This window comes from Cebus imitator, unplaced genomic scaffold (assembly GCF_001604975.1).
Source record: "Cebus imitator isolate Cc_AM_T3 unplaced genomic scaffold, Cebus_imitator-1.0 Scaffold722, whole genome shotgun sequence".
Taxonomy (NCBI): domain Eukaryota; kingdom Metazoa; phylum Chordata; class Mammalia; order Primates; family Cebidae; genus Cebus; species Cebus imitator.
In genome coordinates, this window is record NW_016108037.1 from 478,513 (window position 1) to 499,849 (window position 21,337).

Consider the following 21,337-nt stretch of genomic DNA (forward strand, 5'->3'; position numbering starts at 1 on the left):
AAAAAAAAAAACAAACTACAAAAATTAGCTAGGCATGGTGGCTCGTGCCTGTAATCCCAGCTACTTGGGAGGCTGAGTAGAACTGCTTGAACTGGGACCTGGGACGCGGAGGTTGTAGTGAGCCAAGATCGCGCCACTGCACTCCAGCCTGGGCTACAGCGCAGAGCTCTACCTCAAAAAAAAAAGGGGTGACGCAGATTTTTCTGAACTTGATCCCTGGAGTCTGGACCTTTGGGAAGACAGGAACCTCCCCCATGACTTTAGTTCAGCACCTCCTATATGTGGGACACTGAGGATGCAGTGGTGACCCGATCTCTGCCTTGGAGCCCTCAGCCCCGCAGGACTTGAGGCAGGACTTGAGGTGAGACGGCTACTGGGGGGAAGTGGCTTCTCATTCATTTGCTTTTTTTGTGTTATTTAAATATCACTCAGAGAATACAAGCTGCTGAAGGCCCGGCATATTCTAGACTGAGGGACTTTCAGAAGTGGTCTTCTGTTTTGGTCTCTGGTTGTCCTTCTCAGCAGTTGTGATGTGGACTCAGAAAGCCCTCATGCTGCACTTTCCCTGAGACCGTGGCCATATAATTACATCTTCTGAGTATGGTTATTTTTCTGTGTTGGGTTTCAGCAAACTGTGCTCACATGCTTGAAAGAAAAACCCTTCTATCAGCAGAAGCTAAGGGAAGGAATAACTTTGCTACAGGAATCTGAAGGGCTCAAGTTGCCCCTCCTGGGTGTGTGGAAGCCTCCAGCCAGCCGGGGATATACCATCTGCAGGGGGACATGCTTGGTGAACCCAGCCAAACCGTTCCCCTGTCAGCCTCTTCCAACTGGGGGCGAACCGCAGGGGATCAGCTGCCCCTCGCTGTTTAGGAGGGGATGGTCCCACCATACCTGAAACAACTTGCTTCTCTGCAGTTTCTCCTGGGTGGCTGAGAGAAAACTCGTTATTGAGTAGGTAAGGCACAGGTGTGATCTCACTATGCAAATATTGAACCAATTAAAAGCAATGCCAAAGGTCCAGTGAAGATGCCTTATCTGCAGATCCAGCCCTCGGTCTGTCTGCCTGGCCTCTTAACGCTGGCAAAAGCTGCTTAACCTGTTATTTCCTTCCCTTCATCCCTCCCTTCATCCCTCTCTCCCTCCAGATACCCTTGGAGTGGTCATTCTCTGGGACAGCCAGGTTCCCAGAAAACACTTGGAAGCATTTTGAACAATTCGTTTCTTTTCAACAAGCATGGATGCTCTCTCTGCAGCACCCTGGGCTCAGTCCACACTTGAGCAAGAGGGGTGGGGAGACAGTCCCTGCCTCCAAAGCGTTCTAAGGGACAGTGCGGGAGACAAGCAGAGAAGCAGTGGTTCTGGTATAATGCAGATTGTGCTGGGGCTGTTGGGGAGGAGGAAGAAGGATGAGTCATTCATCCTAGGGTGTCAGGAGAGGCTGCCTGGCAGAGGTGGCATGTCCACTTGTTTTTGGGGACTCTCAGTCTGTGGAGAATTGGGGAGATGGGCCATCTAGCTTGTCTCTAGGTGACAGCGTAAGCAAAGGCTGCTCTGGGGAGTCTGCTTTGGTGGATGGAATGCAGGGTTCCATCAGGGGACGAGGCGTGGCTGGAAAGATGGTTGAGAGGCCCTGATGGAAGGAGTTAGGGTGGAGTTATAAAGGCTGTGGGGGCACACTTCTATCCATACTGAATGGGCTGTCATTCTGGGGCGATGGCAGGGCTGACCTCAAGCTCTTGCTGCTTTCTGCCCTGGCTCATTGGTTGATTGATTTATTCATTAAAAAATGGTTTTAGGGCCGGGCGCAGTGGCTCAAGCCTGTAATCCCAGCACTTTGGGAGGCCGAGGCGGGTGGATCACGAGGTCAAGAGATCGAGACCATCCTGGTCAACATGGTGAAACCCCGTCTCTACTAAAAATACAAAAAATTAGCTGGGCATGGTGGCGCGTGCCTGTAATCCCAGCTACTCAGGAGGCTGAGGCAGGAGAATTGCCTGAACCCAGGAGGTGGAGGTTGCGGTGAGCCGAGATCGTGCCATTGCACTCCAGCCTGGAAAACAAGAGCGAAACTCCGTCTAAAAAAAAAAAAAAAATGGTTTTAGACTGACTGCAGTGTCTCACGCCTGTAATGCCAGCATTTTGGGAGGCCAAGGCAGGCAGATCACTTGAGGTCAGGAGTTCAAGACCATCCTGGCCTACATGACGAAACTCTGTCTCTACTAAAAATACAAAAATTAGCAGAGCATGGTGGCACACACTTGTCCCAGCTGAGGCAGGAAAATTACTTCAATCCAGGTGGCAGAGGTTGCGGTGAGCCAAGATTGTACCACTGCACTCCAGCCTGGGCAGCAGAGCGACTCAGAAATGGTGTCTGTGCTGAGGACCCAAAGCCACGTCTGTGTGGTCCTGAGGTTGGTATCTTAGTGGAGGACACCCAGTTGGACACTTTATTATGTAGTCCGTGTGACATGTGCCGCATGAGATCTGTGCCCAAGATGCTTTGGAAGCACTGGCCCTAGAGCTCCTGGGATTGCTGGGTCACTTCTTACTGTCGTAGGTCAGTGATTCCAGGACTCTCCTCGAGCCAGGCTCTTTGGAGTAGGAGATCAGAGGGTGAAATCTGTGGCTGCACTTGTCCCTCTCATGTCATTTAATCACTCTCCAGCTGGCCTGGTCAGGGAACTGTCTTTTCTTCTCTTGGATTGGAAGCTCTCTCCTTGCAAGTCCCCGGTACTTTCCAACCACTGGCTTCTCACCACCCCCCTCCATGGAGGTAAGGGAGAACGATTTCTTTTTCTTTTCTTTTCTTTTCTTTTCTTTTCTTTTCTTTTCTTTTCTTTTCTTTCTTTCTTCCTTTTTTTCCTTTCTTTCCTTCTCTTTCTCTTTCTTTTCTTTCTTTCTTTCTTTCTTTCTTTCTTTCTCTCTCTCTCTCTTTCTTTCTTTCTCTCCTTCCTTTCCTTTCCTTTCCTTTCCTTCTTTTCTTTTCTTTCTTTCTTTCTTTCTTTCTTTCTCTCTCTCTCTCCCCCCCTCTTTCTCTCTCTTTCTCTCTCTCTCTCTTCTTTCTTTCCTTTCTTTCTTTCTTTCCTTTCTTTCTTTCTGAGATGGAGTCTCACCCAGGCTGGAATACAGTGGCGCAATCTCGGCTCACTGCAACCTCTGCTTCCCGGGTTCAAGCGATTCTCTGCCTCAGCCTCCTGAGTAGCTGATATTACCGACACGCACCACCATGCCCTGCTATTTTTTTTGTATTTCTAGTAGAGATAGGATTTTACCATCTTGGCCAGGCTGATCTTGAACTCCTGACCTCGTGATCCGCCCACCTCGGCCTCCCAAAGGGCTGGGATTACAGGTGTGAGCCACTGTGCACCCTGCCAATTTCTTTAAAATACAAATCTGATGATGTCACCACTGCTCCTTCCCCCACCCTGCCCTCCCAGAATAAAGTCCACATTCCTGAATGGCTGATAAGATCCTGGGTTAGCTGCCCCAGTGTATGCCCTCCAGCCTGTCCCAAGCTGCCTCCCCCGCCCCTTCACACGCAGGAGGAGGGAATCTATGCACAGCATTCTGGTGTCATTTTTAAAATAAATTGTTCATTTAATTTTTAAGTTGACAAAAATTGTTTATATCCATCGTGTACAACATGATTTGAAATACATACTGGTGCTGTTTTTGACGGCCTGGGTTTCCTTGGGTGCCAGGCAACTCCCAGGCCCTCCCTTGCGCAGGCAAATGCTGTCATCTTTCAGTGTTCCCTGGACTTTCAGCAGTCACCTAAGCCCCTCCATGCCCGCTTTGAGGAGGCAAAGGCTGAGCCTGCAGATGGACAGGCTCTGAGGCCCTGGCACTAAGTTCCTCTCTGGTTTTCTTATCTGCTAACCATCAACACAGGCTTGGGTTGGAATACTGCTAATGGAAACAAGTCCCAGCTTCTTCTGTAAGCAAACAACATTCCTGAGGTGGGAAGGGAAGGGGGGCCCACCCGCAGTCCTCAGCTCCTACTCCTGGGCCCTGGGCAGCTGGGAGGAGCCCCCCACCCTTGTTAGCCTGGGGAAAATGAGCGCCTACGCCCAGGCTGCTGTAGGTTTGCCCTGGGTGACAGAGGAGCCACTTTGCTGACCCACCCTGTAGATAACTGCTTAACAGCCCTGGTGAGTATTGCAGAGAGTGGGCCTGTGCATACCTGTGAGCACGCAGGACATCTTGCAGGTGGGAAAGCTGAGGCCTGGGTGGTGCCTGCAGGATGGCACAGCTGGTCAGTGCCTCGCCAGACTCAAATCCAACTCTTCTGCCACAGGCTTTGTGTACATCTCACCAGACCAGTGTTTCCCAGACCAGCATGGAGAGAGATCTTTCCTGCAGGATATTCCTCGGTTGGAGTTAAGCAGATTTCCTTTTGCAGGCTTCCTACAACCTTTCATGCATATTGGGATTGCAGGAGGACCATAGGGAGGCAGCATTCCGTCCTTACTTGGCCATGATGTAAATTTCTCTCTGCAAATTGCTGTCCTTAGGAGTCACCATCCCCTTGAGGGCTGTGCTCTATGGATGGACATAATCTGCAGAGTCACTAGTCTTCTGGAAACTGATTTTCAGAGGGCCCAGATGTCATTCCTAGGAAGGATGGGGATTAAATAGCTCAGGATCACAAGATAGAGGAGTTGTGAGGGGAATTCTATCATGTCATTCTCTGCTGGGAACTTGAGCTGCAACTGTTCTGATGTTAGGTGGTGTTGCTTTTTTTTTGAAACTGTCTCGGTCTGTTGCCTAGGCTGGACTGCAGTGGGGCTGTCTGGGCTCACTGCAACATTTGCCCCCAGGGTTCAAAGGTTCTCCTGCCTCAGCCCCCCGAGTAGCTGGGATTACAGGTGCCTGAAATCACGCCTGGCTAATTTTTTGTATATTTAGTAGAGATGGGGTTTCACCATGTTGGCCAGGCTGGTCTCGAACTCCCTTCCTCAGGTGATCCACCCGCCTCGGCCTCCCAAGGTGCTGGGATTACAGGCGTGATCCACTGGCCTGTTGTTTTTTCCTCATTCTACAGCTAGGAAATTGAGGTGCTAACAACTTCAAGGTCACAGGAATCGTGAGTAGGGGGGACTTGGGACTCCAACCCAGGTCTGTCTGACCCAAAGCCGTAAATCCCATCATGGTGCATTACAAGCATTTACCTTGGGATGTGCAGAATCAGTGCCTCACATGGCTGTGGTGGTTCCACCTTCCGTCTCTTGGTTCTGAGTTGATACTGAAGGTCAATGTTGCCAGCACTTGCTTGATAGGTGGAGGCATAGCATTCCAGGAAGGCACAGAACCTTCTCATGGCATCCCAGTGAGAGCAGAGGCCATGCCAGCCAAGGTTCTTTCTGGTATGTTGGTCTGGTAGTAGGTGGTAGGTGCCTCTACACTGGTTAATCGGGGTGCTAGAAGGTTCCAGAAAACTGAGATGGTTGAACTGTACGCAAAGCCAATAAATTATCTTCAGTACTATTTCTCTTGGTAGATTGAAAGCCCCAATATGTATTCTTTCCCTTTTTGTTTTGAGCATATAAAAATTAGTCCATAAATGGTTTGGTGTTTGTAACAAATTAGGTGGCTGTGACCCTCACACATGTGTGGGTTCAACTTGGCTCTCTTGCTACCTTCAGCTCTCCAGCCCTGGCCCTCTTTGCACAGCCGCAGCCCAAGGGGATTTTCCAGCCTCTTGGGACCTTCCCCTTGGGACCTTCCCCATGAACTCTTTCTTCCTCCTTTTGACCCTGTTCATCATTCATTTTTTTTTTTTTTTGAGACGGAGTTTCACTCTTGTTACCCAGGCTGGAGTGCAATGGCGTGATCTCGGCTCACCGCAACCTCCGCCTCTTGGGTTCAGGCAATTCTCCTGCTTCAACCTCCTGAGCAGCTGGGATTACAGGCACGCGCCACCATGCCCAGCTAATGTTTTGTATTTTTAGTAGTGATGGGGTTTCACCATGTTGACCAGGATGGTTTCGATCTCTTGAACTTGTGATCCACCTGCCTCGGCCTCCCAAAGTGCTGGGATTACAAGCTTGAGCCACCGCGCCCAGCTATCATTCATTCATTTAGGACACTTTAACTGAGCACCTGGTCTGAGCCAGGCATTGTGTTTGGAATTGATGAATGAGACCCAATCCCTGTCCTCAAATAAAACTACAAATCATGAATATTTAGCTGTTTGGTTTCAGTGGAACAAGTACAGAGCACAGACAGAGGGACATACATACAAGGTGTCCTTTTGCTGCAAAAAGTCTTTAGAGAAGGGAGTATTTGAGCTGAGATCTCAGAGAGGGTTCCTAGCACAAAGGACACTTCTCTGGCTTCTTTGAAGGCCTGGAGGCCTGAGCAGAGTGCACTGTGAATGGGAAATTGATTATATGGCGCTGGCAGGGGCAGGATGAATGGGTGGGGTCCTAGAGGGTTTGCTTAACCATGCAGAGATTATTAGATTTTATTCTGAAGGAGGTATGGAGCTGTTGGACCGTTTTGAACTGGCCAAGTAATGTCAATAAAGTAGGAAGTCATATAAATAGGAATTTGAGTTTGTGAGTCATCAGGAATGAGTTCTGTAGAAGTGGCAAAGGAGATCAGGAGGGAGGTGGTTGTCACAGCCCAGAAGGGAGGGCATGTAGGGCTGGACTGAACAGGGCACAGGCAGTAGTGTTGGCAGAGGGCTGGGGAGGAGTTTACAGTGACTGTTTTGGGTGACCAGATGGACAGTGTCTCCCAGAGTTGGACACCCAGAAGAGGGTATGAACTGGGGGAGAGAAGGTGGGGGAGTTCAGGTGTGATGGTGCTTATGGGTCCTCCGGGCAGAGACGGCTTGTTGGTAGGTGCTTAAATATATTTATTAATATTTGAGGGGTTGTGGGGGAGAGCTCTGGGTGGAAAATAGTCATCCGGGTATCCCAGTGGTGGAAGCCGTGGATTCCCTGGGTCTAATCCAGATTGATTTGCCAAAACTATTCAATAAATAGTATTTGATGGGATTCCGAGGGTGGGGTGAGCTGACACAGCCATGGGAACAGCTCCCACCCCCGACCTCCAAAATGTGGCTGCCGCTTTGTCTTCCGTTAATCATCTGGATCCTTTGATGCTGGTGAGTTTGCTTATGAGTCACAGGCTGAGCTGCTGTGTTGGAGGTTCTGAAGGTGCGTCTGCCCGATTGATTGGTTTACTTTTAAAGCGGTTATTCAGGATCTTGAAAGCTCAGTCCAGTAGGCGAACTAGTTCGGATCTCTTAGAATACAGGATGTCACTGTATTCCTTGGTGACAGTGCCATCCATAATGGCCCCCCTTTTTTAAAACCACATTTCAGCTAACATAATGGCATTTTTATGGGGTCCTGGGAATCAGTTTTGTCCTGAGGACTTAATGTTTTGTTAAGGAGATTTGGCTCATGCACTTCAGAGATGGGGGAAGATGCTGATTCAGAGGTCTGGCTACATAGCGCAGCGTTTGCTCACATGCACCCCTTAAATCAGTGGGCCCAACTGGGGGGAATTTATCTTCCCCCCAAGTCTCACCTTTAGCAATGTCTGGAGACATATTGGGTTGTCACAATTGGGGACAGGGTGAGACTGGCATTTAGTGGGTAGAGGCCAGGCATGCTGCTCTGCTGCTAAATACCCCACAAGGCACAGGACAGCCCCACCACAAAGGATTCTCTGGCCCCAGATAGCCAGAGTGCTGTGGAGCCGTTTAGTGTGTGGTTCATGAACGACTGTATCTTCTTTCTGTATGTTGGCCCTTGCTCTTCTCCCTCAGCCCGGGATACTTTTCCACCATCTCTTCCCTTCCCCAGCGATATTTTACCCATCTTCCAGGACGCAGCTTAAATGTCACATCCTCCACAACACTCTCGACTGAGTGTCCAGGGAATCGTCCCTTTCTCTTTGTTCCCATGGCAAGTTGCATGTTCCTCTTCTCTTCATTGAGTCTGTGGTGGAGCTGGCTGTTGACACATGTCTTCCTCTCTGCATGAATGTTCCACAGTGGCAGGTGTCCTGTCTCATCGTTGTGTGCATTTAAGATATGTTGTATTAAGCAGCCTCGTGAGGCAGGGAAGGCAGCATAAAATATTATCTGCATTTATAGTGAAGGCCAGAGAGGTGGCACTGTACCAGGGTCACACAGCAAGGAGTTTCTACAGTCATCCATCCTGCAGATCTGCCCAGTGGGTGCTTAATGCATTTGGGTGTTGGGTTCAGCAGTGAACAGGATGGAAGGAAGCCAGGGAGCTTGCTTTCTGTCTACTCCACCACGTTACCCAGGTGGACACTTTGCCTAGTCACCTCGTTGTGTGCGTGCCGGTGCTGCCGCCCTACCTTGTTAGAAACCCCTTGGGATCTTTATGCCTTTGTCATGATTTTTTTGCATGTGAATTCTCTACGTATCAGTTGATTGAATAAATGAATCTAATGAGCTTGAAAAATTCTACATTATTATAACAGCTGCTTTCAAAGAATCTTTTTTTTTTTTTTTTTTTTTTTTGAGATGGGTTCTTGCTCTGTTGCCCAAGCGGGAGTGCAGTGGCACAATCTCTGCCTCCCAGGTTCAAGTGATACTTGTGCCTCAACCTCCCAAGTGGCTGGGATTACAGGCACACACCACCACGCCTGGTGAATTTTTGTATTTTTACTAGGGACAGGTTTCACCATGTTGGCCAGGCCTGTCTCGAACTCTTGACCTCAGGTGATCCACTCTCCTTGGCCTCCCAAAGTGCTGGGATTACAGGTGTGAGCCACCATGCCTGGCCCAAAGAATCTTAAAAATGGAAGCCAGCTACTTTGACAGTTTTATTTAACTCAAAACCAATGGCTATAAGGAGAAAGAGAAAGGACTGAGTTTATCTGTGTTCTCCAGGATGGGGGTGGGGAGAACCAAACAAACGGAGGGGCTGCTTGCCTGCATCAGTGGTGAGGCTGGAATAGGGCTTCCGGTGTCAGCACTGAGGCTGCTGGGGTGTCTGAACTGAAACCTTGGCGTGCCCACGGCTGTTGGAGATTGGTTAGGTCAACTCCTGGCAGTCTGGGCTCAGAGAACTCAAATGGCTCAGCCAAGGTCACACCCCCACCTTCTTACTTTTAGCCCCAGCAGTTTAGGCTGGAAGGATGGAATCCCTTGTGCAAGCCAGCATGGGGAGATGAGGCTTACAGCTTTTAGGTGACATTGTTATTATTTTTGAGACAGAGTTTTGCTCTTGTTGCCCAGGCTGGAGTGCAGCGGCATGATCTTGGCTCACTACAACCTCTGCTTCCTGGGTTCAAGCGATTCTCCTGCCTCAGCCTCCCTAGTAGCTGAGATTACAGGCATGTATCACCACGCTGGTCTAATTTTGTATTTTAAGTAGGGATGGGTTTCTCCATGTTGGTCAGACTGGTCTCAAACTCCCAACCTCAGGTGATCCATCCGTCTCAGCCTCCAAAAGTACTGGGATTACAGGCATGAGCCACGGTGCCTGGCCCGAGGTGACATTATTAATATCTGCTTAGCCGGGGGGGGGCGGTTCTCAGTTTGTTTGCTTCCTGTAGCTCCAGTGACTTCACCAGGGAGGCAGCTAAAGGGGAAACTAAGCAGGGCATTGAAGCCACACGAGGTTGAGTCTGACCGTAGGTTTTGTGCCTTATCTGAGCCCCATTTCCTCCACCTGCAAAATGAATATGACAGCATGTATGTGCCTCCTGAAATTAATTGAGAGGACTGAGTGAAACACGCGCTTACTCACAGGCCCTCGGTCTGCAGCTTTATGGTGAAGGTGATGACTTGGACACTCCCAGCCTAGAACCAGGCCCTTGGAAAGGTTTACATCAGCCCTCATTGTCTAGGAGTGGAAATGCTCTCAACATTTCGACCAAAGATTTGATAGTAGAATAAATTCTGTCTTTAAGGTGCTAGCAGTTCATTTTCCAGACAAACCCACAAACAAGTAAAAAGAGAAATGGAGGGAAGAAGGGAGGGAGAGGATTCTGTGGGAAAACAGGAGAAGTAAGAGATCCATATGGATGTTTGGAAGGAAGGGGAGAAGGCAAATAATTGAGGCATTACATTTTGGGTTGAAAGAAGATGTTTTTGGTCAACCTATTTACTTTCAGTTTCATCATTTCCTGAGAGTCCTAATTTAGCCTCTGGTTGTGTCCTGCTCGATTATGGCCTAAAAAGGCAACTGCTTGGGTTTCTTAGAGTTGGACTGGCACCCGCAGGAAGCCGGCGGGAAGGAAAGCGCTGGGGGTTGGCCTCAGTCTAATCCAATCTCATCTCCAGGGGCGAGAGCTGCTTGCTTCCTTCTGAACCCTTGCTGGCCTGCCCATTCCCACAGGAGCTTGGGACTTTCTGAGCCACGGAGATCTTTCCTGTGTGTGTGTTTTTTATAGCGGTAGACAGTGCTGGTTGGTTGCTCTCACACATACATCCTGCTCAAATGGCAGTGCACGTCAATTCAGCCCTTTTGGAAAACAATTGGATGAGACATCCCAGGACTGTAGAAATGTTTGTATGTTCTTTCCTCCTGTAACTCCACTTCTGGGAATGTATCTCAAGGTGGTATACACTAGGGCTGGGTGCGGTGGCTCACTCCTGTAATCCCAGCACTTTGGGAGGCTGAGGCGGGCAGATTACCTGAGATCAGGAGTTTGAGACCAGCCTGGCCAATATGGTGAAACCCCGTCTCTACTAAAACTAGAAAAATTAGCTGGGTGTGGTGACGGGCGCTTGTTATCCCAGCTACTCAGGAGACTGAAGCGGGAGAATCGCTTGACCGTGGGAGGTGGAAGTTGCAGTGAGCCCAGATTGCGCCACCGCACTCCAGCCTGGGTGACAGAGCCGGACTCTGTCTCAAAACGGTATACTAGATAAGAGGTTGAAAAACCTTATAAGTGGTCCTTAAAAAAGCCACTTGAGAATCTGATGCAGCCACTAAATGATTGACAGTGAGGCCTTGGGTTCAGGAGTTCTAGGTTCAAGTCCTCGTTCCCCAGCTTGTGTGACTGAGTAGAGTTACTTTCTCCAAGGCTACTGCTGCATCATCACCTGTAAAATTGATTAACAAGCAAATCTGAGGCCAGGCCTGGTGGCTAAGGCCTATAATCCCAGCACTTTGGGAGGCCGAGGCAGGCAGATCACTTGAGGTCAGGAGTTTGAGACCAGCCCGTCTCTACTAAAAATACAGAAGTTAGCCGGGCATGGTGGTGGGCACCTGTAGTCCCAGCTACTCAGGAAGCTGAGACAGGAGAATTGCTTGAACCCAGGAGGCAGAGGTTGTAGTGAGCCGAGATCGCACCACTGCTCTCCAGTCTGGGTGACAGAGTGAGAGAGTGAGACTCCGTCTCAAAAAAAAAAAAAAAAAAGTTTTCACAGAGGCCGTTTAGCACGGCCCCAGAACGGAGTAGGCAGGAGTGGCTGCATGCTGGCTACTGTGTTGGATAGACTGCCCCCCACACCCCGTGTATCCTGCTGTCGTGCCCCTTATTGAATTTTTAGTAGCTCTTTACTATCCCCCATTCATAAATGAGGCATATGGATTATAGATAAGGTGGTTTAACCCACGTGCATCCTGGAGAGGTGGGTATTAACCTGACTGAACACACTTATACACACGCGCATGCACACACACCCACACACACGCCCCCAGGGGCACAGGAGCCTCCTCACTGGATACAGGTGGATACAACAGCTGAGCTGCAGCCCTGTGGCCCCCCCATCATTGAATGTGGCTTAGCCTGCCCAGGTGGGCCAGGGGGCTTTCATAGAAACTCCACTGTTTATCCTGACCTTTGCAGCTCTCCCTGGTGGTCTAGCCCATGTATTGGTCTTGGCGCTGCTGCTGCCCCACGTCATTCCAGCGGAGTTGCTGAAACCAAATAGCCCCGTCCTTGGCCAGGCCGAGCAGAGCCCAGCCTTGCTTAATGAGAAGTTCTGCTGGGAGGGAGGTATCCAGGCAAGTGGAGTCTGTGACCTTCAGTGGGAGCCTTGGTCTTTAGAGGTAGGGGGTGGATTTGGGGGGATGCATTCTCCCATCCTCTTGCAAGAACTATGGCTTGGTTGCCAGGCCTCTGCTAGCCTTCGTGGGGATACCACTGGCCTGTGACTATCGCCTGCCCTCCCACTGAGGCCTGAAAGTCAGTCAGGGTGAGGTTCTGAGGGTGGTTGGTTGGGTAGTTACTCCCTACCAGCTGGTGTGATGTTTGCGACCCTCCAGAGTGGATTTCCAGGACAGTCTGAGTGCCTGGGGCCTGCAGCCTGAGGGAGCCCATGGGCTGCCAAGAAGCCAGGCTATCAGATGGATTCTTTCTGTTAGGGTTGGCATTGCAGGGGTGAAGCAGAGTTTGAGGAAGGCCAGACCTCATTCTGCCCTTGCTGATGGGCTGCAAGCTTGCTGCCAATAGTATCGGGCCGAGGGAGTGAATGATGAGCTGTAACATGCCTGCTTTTTGAGGGGCCACGTGGTCCACACTGGGAAGGCTCCCTCAGCCTTCCTGCCTGCCCAACAACCTCCTGTAAATATTTGTTGAATGCTCTGGGATGCATTCCACTCCATTCCCCATGTCACACTCAGCTCATGGGGACAGTTATGGCCCAGCTCCAGTGCAGGCCTGACTTCCAAGGGATCCCAGGCACAAGTGTTCTGGGAAGAGGCCAGGCACAGGGGCCCAGCGTCCCTGGGTTAGCGTCCTACTCCATGACTGGGCTGGGCAACTCTGGGCAAGTGACTTGCCCTTTCTGATCCTGTTTTCTAGTTTATGATTTGTGGGTGATGAGAGAGCTCTTTTCTAGGGTGGTTGCCAGTTAGGTGAGGTGGTGAATAAACAACTTGGTGCTGGGATGTACTTAGTAACTGTCCCCTGCCCCATTTGCTCTTGGTAGGAGTCTCATGAGGGGCAGCGACGTCCTCAGATAACTTCATTGGCGGGGTCATGCGACAGACTTAGGATTTGGGGGCATTGGGTTCAAGTGAGTCTCCTTCTGCTATTGATGGAATTATCCATCGTGAGTTTGGGGTCTATGAAAAGGTTGAAAACCAGCCCCTGACACCTGCGTTCTGTGATTGCCGCATGGTCTTGAGCAGGGCAGGGACATGATGGGGAGACTCCGGGGAGCCTGGGTGCTGGGACGCTGGGGGTGCCCATTGACTAGTTAGTGTCAGACACATGGTAGGGAGGCAAAGAACAACTAGCATTTACCTGGCAGGGAAAATTCTTGGATTTGCTTGAATGGACTGGCCAGGGTGGAAGTGCAGACAGCTGAAAATAAGCTGGCGGTGCCCTGGGGGCTGCTCCTGGTGTAGACCCTAGACCTTAGACCCTCAGCAAAGACAAGGGGCAGCCAGGCAGTCACAGCCACTGTTCCTGCCTTGTTTACTCCGACTGACTCTGGGCCTTGCCTTCTGTCAGGGTGGTCCTTGCAGGGTGGCTGTGCCCGTGGTCCTCACAAGGGTCTGTGGGGTTTGCCTGTGCTGGGAATGTCAACAGAGGAAGCTGGCGAGACTGCCAAGCTCTGCTCCTGGCACTTGTGTCCCTCCTGGCGGGAGGGAGCCAGCAAACAGGTTTTTTCCTGGAAAACAGCCCCTTCTGGAATGAGTCCAGGGCAGCCCCTTAGCCTTGTCTGAAAACCACTTAATGAGCTCAGATGAAAAGGTCTGGGCAGCCCAGACTTTGCCTTTTGTTCTTTCCCTGCCATGCGCCCAGCCTCCTTGGCATCCAAGTCCCTCTTGGAATCTGGAAGTGCAAAAGCCCATGGTATTCCTTATTGGGATATGGGGACTTCCTGGATTGCAGGGGCCTGAGGGGAGGGGGCTTGAGCTCACAGAGGGAAAAGCCTTCCTGATGTTCCTTGATTTCACAAGGAAAGCTGCGCAGTGAGCTTCTGGGCTGCTTCCTCTGGTGGCCACGGCCTGAGCTTGTTTTATACTAGAGTAGTCATCTCTGGTGATCCCAGCCTGCGTCTCTGAGTTGGAGTAACTGCTGTGTTTGCAGTGGAAAGGCCACAGGACTGGATGACTACAGAGAAACTCCTTACATCCAGGGAGCATGTTTCCTCATCTGTAAAATGGTAATAGTAATATATATCTTTCCAGGTTTACAGAGTTGTTATGACAAAGACCTTCCCACTCCATGACTAGGCTGGGCAGCTCTGGGCAAGTGACTTGCCCTTTCTGAGCCTGTTTCCTGGTTTATGGATTGGGTTTGATGAGAGATCTCTTTTCCAGGGTGGTTGCCAGTTAGATGAGGTAGTGGATAAGACAGTGAAATATGTGTGAAAGCATTTCATAAACTGTAAAACCACACAGATATAAGGCATTATTATTTTATGTCTTTTTTTTTTTGAGACAAAGTTTCGCTCTTGTTGCCCAGGCTAGAGTGAAATGGCATGATCTCAGATCACTGTAACCTCCACCTCCCGGGTTCAGGTGATTCTCCTGCCTCAGCCTCCCGCATAGCTAGGATTACAGGCATGCGCCACCATGCCCGGCTAATTTTGTATTTTTAGTAGGGACGGGTTTCTCCATGTTGGTCCGGCTGGTTTCTAACTCCCGACCTCAGGCGATCCGCCTGCCTCGGCCTCCCAAAGTGCTGGGATTACAGGCGTGAGACACCTTGCCTGGCCTATTTTATATCTTCATTTTGCAAATGAGTTTTCAAAAAACAAACACACATGAACTTAAGTTCTCCTGGCCCATGTTTTGTGAGGGTCACTTTTGACCCTAGTGTCCCCAAAGGGAAGCACTGTTAGCATTCTGCATGTTTCCTGGAGCCTGGCCTCTTTTCTGTTTGCTTTTTTGCGGCTGTATTATCAAGATGGAATTAGAATCTAGTGGCAGCATATATTGGTGTTTTATTTTCTTCTCGCGTCTTAGTTGACTTCATGAAATAAGAACAAGCTTTTTAAACTGGAAACTTCTGCCATGTGGAGTTGTAGTCAGCTGCATTTTTTGGCTAATTAGGAACCTGTTTTTGTTGGAAATCCTTCTAAACTGTGTGGCTGCTTTGCTACCTTTGTATGTCTAGCATAGCGACTTGAATTGCATCTGTCTTTGAGATTCTTGTCATGTTCATTGGGGCAATAGTTTTCTTGATAGATTTGTTTGATTGTGTATTGACCCTAGGGTGATACACCTTACCATTAATTGCTAACAAAATCCCTGCTATCAACTCGTTTCTCCATTGCCCAGGCTGGCGTGCAGTGGTGCGATCTCGGCTCACTGCAGCTTCCACTTCCGGGGTTCAAGCGATTCTCCTGCCTCAGCCTCCTGAGTAGCTGGGATGACAGGCATATGCCACCACGCCTGGCTAATTTTTGTATTTTTAGTAGAGATGGGGTTTTGTCATGTTCGCCAGCCTGGTCTCGAACTCCTGACCTGAGGTGATCCACCTCCCTTGGCCTCCCAAAGTGCTGGGATTATAGGCTCGAGCCACCGTGCTGGGCCCAACTTGTTTTTTCAATGATGGTTATCTTTTTTCTCCCAAAAGTGTGGAGCAAGAAAATTGTACAGCCTGATTATATAGCATTTTACTGCGACTTAATCCTATAAAGTTTGCAAAGAGAAGAGGTGTGAGCATGAATGATCTTGTGTGGCTGATGTAGTTGTATGTAATGTGTTGTCTTTTTTCCCCCCATCTTAGGTCCTGGCTATAAGTCACCATGGCACAGCAAGCTGCCGATAAGTATCTCTATGTGGATAAAAACTTCATTAATAACCCGCTGGCCCAGGCCGATTGGGCTGCCAAGAAGCTGGTATGGGTGCCTTCCGACAAGAGTGGCTTCGAGCCTGCCAGCCTCAAGGAGGAGGTGGGCGAAGAGGCCATCGTGGAGCTGGTGGAGAATGGGAAGAAGGTGAAGGTGAACAAGGATGACATCCAGAAGATGAACCCGCCCAAGTTCTCCAAGGTGGAGGACATGGCAGAGCTCACGTGCCTCAATGAAGCCTCGGTGCTGCACAACCTCAAGGAGCGTTACTACTCAGGGCTTATCTACGTAAGTGGCTGCCGCAGCACCCCGTAGGACAGGGCCAGGGGCTCCGAGGTGGGGGCGGGCCAGGTCTTCCCATCACCCTCACATGCCTGGGCCCTGGCTCTGTGGTTGAGAAGGGGACTCAAAGGAGTGCTGGGGTGACATCCTTGAACTTTGACATCTGATGTTCGCATAGCATTACTCTTTAACCTTTGCAGCCAAATACAAAACAGGAAGCCTGTTTTAGAACAAGTGGAGGGAGAAGAATATGGCCCTGTCGAAGGGATGCCCACTCACTGGCCTTTGTCCTCAAATTTTGGTGGAGATAGGAAGGTTCAGTCAATGTTGTAGATTCCTTCTTTTTTTTATTTTTATTTTTTTTGGGACTGAGTTTCGCTCTGTTGCCCAGGCTGGAGTGCAATGGCGTGATCTCGGCTCACTACAACCTCCATCTCCTGGGTTCAAGTGATTTTCCCACCTCAGCCTCCTGAATAGCTGTGATTACAGGCATCCACATAGCTGGGATTACAGGTACCCACCATAATGCCTGGGTAATTTTTGTATTTTTGTAGAGATGGGGTTTCACCATGCTGGCCAGGCTGGTCTTGAACACCTGACCTCAGGTGATCTGCCCACCTTGGCCTCCCAAAGTCCTGGGATTACAGGCATGAGCCACTGCACCTGGCATCTTTTTAAAATTTTCAATTCTTTTTAAAAATATCTTTTTTTTTTTTTTTTTGAGACAGAGTCTTGCTCTTTTTGCCCAGGCTAGAGTGCAGTGGTGTGATCTTGGCTCACTGCAACCCCTGCCTCCCGGGTTCAAGCAATTCTCCTGCCTTAGCCTCCCAAGTAGCTGAGATTATAGGCATGTGCCACCATGCCTGGCTAATTTTGTGATTTTAGTAGAGATAGGTTTTCTCCGTGTTAGTCTGTCTGGTCTCGAGCTGCCGACCTCAGGTGTTCCACCCACCTCTGCCTCCCGAAGTGCTGGGATTACAGGCGTGAGCCACCATGCCCAGCCTAACAAATATCTTCATCTCTTCAGATTTCTTTCCAGTAAGCCTTTTGCACTGAAAATGCAGTAGATTCCTTGTAAAGTAGGGAGTGCCATCTCCTGGTTTCCTGCTCTGTTCCTCTTGCACCACCTGATCCCCTCTCTCTTCAGCATTTTTTGTCCCAATCCCATTTTTGGTATCTACGCCATTTTTTGAGATGGGGTCTTGCTGTTGCCCAGGCTGGAGTGCAGTGGCATGATCACAGCTCACTGCAGGCTCTGGCGATCCTCCCACCTCAGCCTCTCTGGTAGCTGGGACTGCAGGGCTGTGCCACCACACCTGGCTAATGTTTTATATTTTTATTAGAGACAGGGTCTCATTATGCTGCCCTGGGCTGGTCTCGAACTCCTGAGCTCAAGTGATTCTCCTGTCTAGGCCTCCCAAAATGCTGGGATTACAGGTGTGAGCCACTGTGCCCGGCCCTTCTTGTTCTTTACAGATACATGTTGGTGTGGCTTGCTTCCCTAGGGAGTGTGCTTTGAGCAGAGGTGAGTCACTAAGAGTAAGACTTGCACTGCGACTCCGTCCAACACTTGAGTGCTGGTTCCTTGCCAGGCTTGACAAAGGGGAAGTGTAGGGAGAGTCCAGAGAATAGCATGTGCAAAGAAAGGCCAGCCTATACAACTGATCGGGGTGGTCATTCTCTTTCTTCTGGCAAGGCTACATTTGCAGAAAGACAGCCCATCACCATGTTAGGAGACGGGGAGATGAGCATTTACACATCCCGAGGCAACCGGCCCTGGGATCACAAAGTCCTTTCCAATATCAACCCGAAATTCCTCTGTTCAACTTGAAGATATTTCCTTCTGGTTTTGTCCCCAGTGGGAAAGAAATATCTGGTTGTTATGATTCCTAAAATAGCTCTTTATTTCTTTTTGCTGCACTAGCCACCTTGAACTTGGGGCTGAGTAAAACAGTTCTCAAAATGCTTTTGACCTAGAGGAAAAAACCCATCAAGAGGTTATTATAGGGTGGGCATGGCGGTGCATGCCTGTAATCCCAGGACCTTGGGAGGCCAAGACCAGAGGATTGCTTGAGCTCAGGAGTTCGAGACCAGCCTGGGTAACATGGCGAAACCCCATCTCTACAAAAGCCACAAAAATTAGCTGGGCGTAGTGGTACATGCCTATAGTCCCAGCTACTTGCTGGAGGCTGAGGTGGGAAGATCGCTTGAGCCCAGAAGGTCAAGGGTACAGTCAGCCAAGATTGCACCACTGCGCTCCTGCCTGGGTGACAGAGTGAGACTCTGTCTCAAATTAAAAAAAAAAAAGATTATTATGGCCCTCCTACCTTACAGATGGGAAGACCAACTTTCAGACTGAGGGGTTTTGCTCATGACCACATGTGTAATCAAAGGACGTGTGGCGACAGGCTCATTCTGTTACAGAGACAGCAGGTCTCCAAGGGTCAGCTCTTTAATTTTCTGCCTGATTTCAGAGTGACTTAAGCATATTTCCATGAGGTGGACTCATGCTTCTGAGTGCCCTGTACTGTGCTACACAGCCTTCAGTGGAGCCGTGGGCCATTCTAGTTTGCCAGGAATTCCTGACTGCACCAGACTCTGTGCAAAGGCTGCATTTCGTTGCTGATTGCTAGATCTGTCCATGACAATGAGGTCCTTGTTTTCTGCCATCGATGCCCACCCTTTGGGGATGAGCCTGGTTCATCAAGGACCTATCAACAAGTGGACATATGGAACAGTCTCCTTTATAGCCCAGCCTTCTAATATGGCAGGTGGGAAGAACTGCTGAGGTCCAGAGATAGCAAGGAACCTAAGGAGGGTAACACAGCCAGGTGTTGGCCGATTTGAGGCTGGAACTTGGGTTCCTGATTTTTCAGCCCAGTTATGTCTCATCTGTGTGTGTGTGTGTGTGGTTTTTTTTTTTTTTTTTTTTTTTGACATGGAGTCTTACTCTGTTGCCCAAGATGGAGTGCAGTGGTGCAATCTTGGCTCACTGCAACCTCTGCCTCCCGGGTTCAAGCTGTTCTGTCTCAACCTCCTGAGTAGCTGGGATTACAGGTATGCACCACTACGCCTGGCTAATTTTTGTATTTTTAGTAGACATGGGGTTTCACCATATTGGTCAGGCTGGTCTCGAACTCCTGACCTCGTGATCCACCCACCTTGACCTCCCAAAGTGCTGGGATTACAGATATGAGCCACCGTTCCCTGCCATCTCATCTGTTTCTTGATGAGATCATCATGTGGACCATATTAAAAGCTCCTGTCCCTAACGAGTGTTAACTACTGAAATTCAGAATTAGTGACTTGCAAATAAATGAATGGGAGACTGTGCTTTAAGGAAGCACAGTGTGTCTGCGGGGGTGACATGGAGCTGTAGCCTCACTGTTTGGGATTGGGAGGCGCTCCTCTTGGCAGGCTTTATAGCTTATGTCACACCTACTCTGCTGTGGCACTAAGCTGAGATGGCTTCTGCTCAGTAAAGCAGAGCCCTCAAGTGCTAGAGTTGGAGCCTCCAGGACCTGGCTCTGATCCCAGCTCTGCCCCTTACCATGAGATGGGGCTAGGTGCAGTCTCACTTCCTCATCTGCAAGGATTCCATGGGAACCTTCCTAAGCACCCAGCCAGCACCTGGCTCGGCACACGGCCTGGGGGCCTGGACTCAGGCTGCTAATGTTTGTTACAAGTGAAAGCAACTCCTGTTCTTCTGCTTGGCTTTTTATTGGTGCCTTTTTAACTGGAGTCTCCTTTGGGATCCGCTGGATGCGAATTGAAACAAGTGGAGCACCTGAGCCTGCCTGAGCCTGCCTTTCCCTCCCACGAAGAGGAGCAGTCATTGTTCAGATACATTCAGTGTTAGTGGCTGTGTCTTTCCTCTGCAAGCAATATGCAGGGGTTTTACTGTGGGTGGGTGTGGTGGGTAGTGCCCATGCCTTTTCTGCAGAACTCTTTGGCTAGAGGCATTAACTCTCATTTTTGCTTCCTTGCTGTCACCTATGGTGTGCAGCTCCTCCTGCCTCTCACCAGCCTTCTCTTTTTTTGAGACAGAGTCTCGCTCTGTTGCTCAGGCTGGAGTGCAGTGGTGTGATCTCGGCTCACTGCAACCTCTGCCTCCTGGGTTCAAACAATTCTCCTGCCTCGGCCTCCCGAGTAGCTGGAACTACAGGCGCGTGCCACCACAGCTGGCTAATTTTTTATTTTTATTTTTAGCAGAGAAGGGGTTTCACTGTGTTAGCCAGGATGGTCTCGATCTCCTGACCTCGTGATCCTCCCACCTCAGCCTCCCAAAGTGCTGGGATTACAGGCGTGAGCCACTGCGCCCGGCTCACCCGCCTTCTTCTAAGTATCATCACTCAGAGGCCCATTGATGGCCTTGCAGTCATTCTAGTGGAGACCTCAGCAGGTACAAAACTATTAGGATGTCTGTGCCCTGGGCGGGGCTGCCTGGGCAGGGGGTGCTGCCTCATTCACGGTCTGTCTCTACACGCAAGCTTCCAAATCATGACCTCAGGAGGCCTTCGCAGCCTGTTTGCCCAGCATTGTGGGTGGCGTGGCTAATTCTGAGCCACAGCTGCTCTGTCTTTTTCTTCAGGGGGTGAGGCCCTGGGATGGGGGCGGATGGGCACAAAGAGCCTCTGTGGCCTGTGAATGGAGCAGCGCCGTGGCGTGGCCGCGTGGGAGCAGAGCCGCTGGCTTGATGTCTGTGCCTCCACGAGCCTCCAGTGAGTCGCTTTCCTCCCACCTGAGCCTCAGCGCTCATTCTGCTGGGCTTAGCTCCATCATCACTGATTTGACAGGATTAGCCCAGAGAACTTTGAGCCCCATAGACTACTCCATAGGACCATCTGCCCACCCAGCTGTCAGAAAGACTTGTCCTCATGACCCGCAGACCCCTTCTGCTGTCAGCACCAGCTGTTTTTACACATCTGGCTCCGTGGCACTCCCTTAGTGTGCGGCCATGTGTCCTTGGTTTTACTGGGCTGGATTTCCTAGAGTGTGGGCTTTCTCAGCGTCCAGGAACAAAGCTTGATTGTTTCGGAGCTCCTGGGACGACCTTGCTGCTCCCTGGCCTTCTATCTTGTCCCCTCTTGACATTCACTCAGAGTGAAAGCCAGAACAGGCTCCCACTTCTCTTCCTCCCAAAATGCCCGGGCCTGCAGGTTGCGAGTACTGCTTTTGCACTTCTTTGCTTCAGAGCTTTCCTGGTCTCTTGTGAAAAGTGTAGTTGGAGGGAAAGCAAGTGACGAATTATCCCAGGAAGAAAGGAAATCAAGGGCCCTGCATCCTCTTTTCCAAGCAGCCAAACATGTTTGTCCATTTCTAAGTTCAGCTGCCTTTTTTTTTTTTTTTTTTTTT

General features: G+C 50.0%; 1 protein-coding gene across 8 annotated transcripts in view; it reads left to right on the forward strand.

Moving 5' to 3' along the window:
- The window catches only part of MYH9 (myosin heavy chain 9), a 116,717-nt gene that overhangs the window by 30,141 nt on the left and 65,239 nt on the right, over positions 1-21,337 (forward strand). For all 8 annotated transcript variants that reach the window (XR_005198417.1, XM_037735077.1, XM_037735082.1 and 5 more), the window contains exon 2: positions 15,637-15,988. Coding sequence is in view for 7 of the 8 variants with exons in the window: in XM_037735077.1 (XP_037591005.1) it covers positions 15,656-15,988 (333 nt within the window). In the remaining variant the exon portion in view is untranslated. The remainder of the gene's footprint in view (positions 1-15,636; positions 15,989-21,337) is intronic.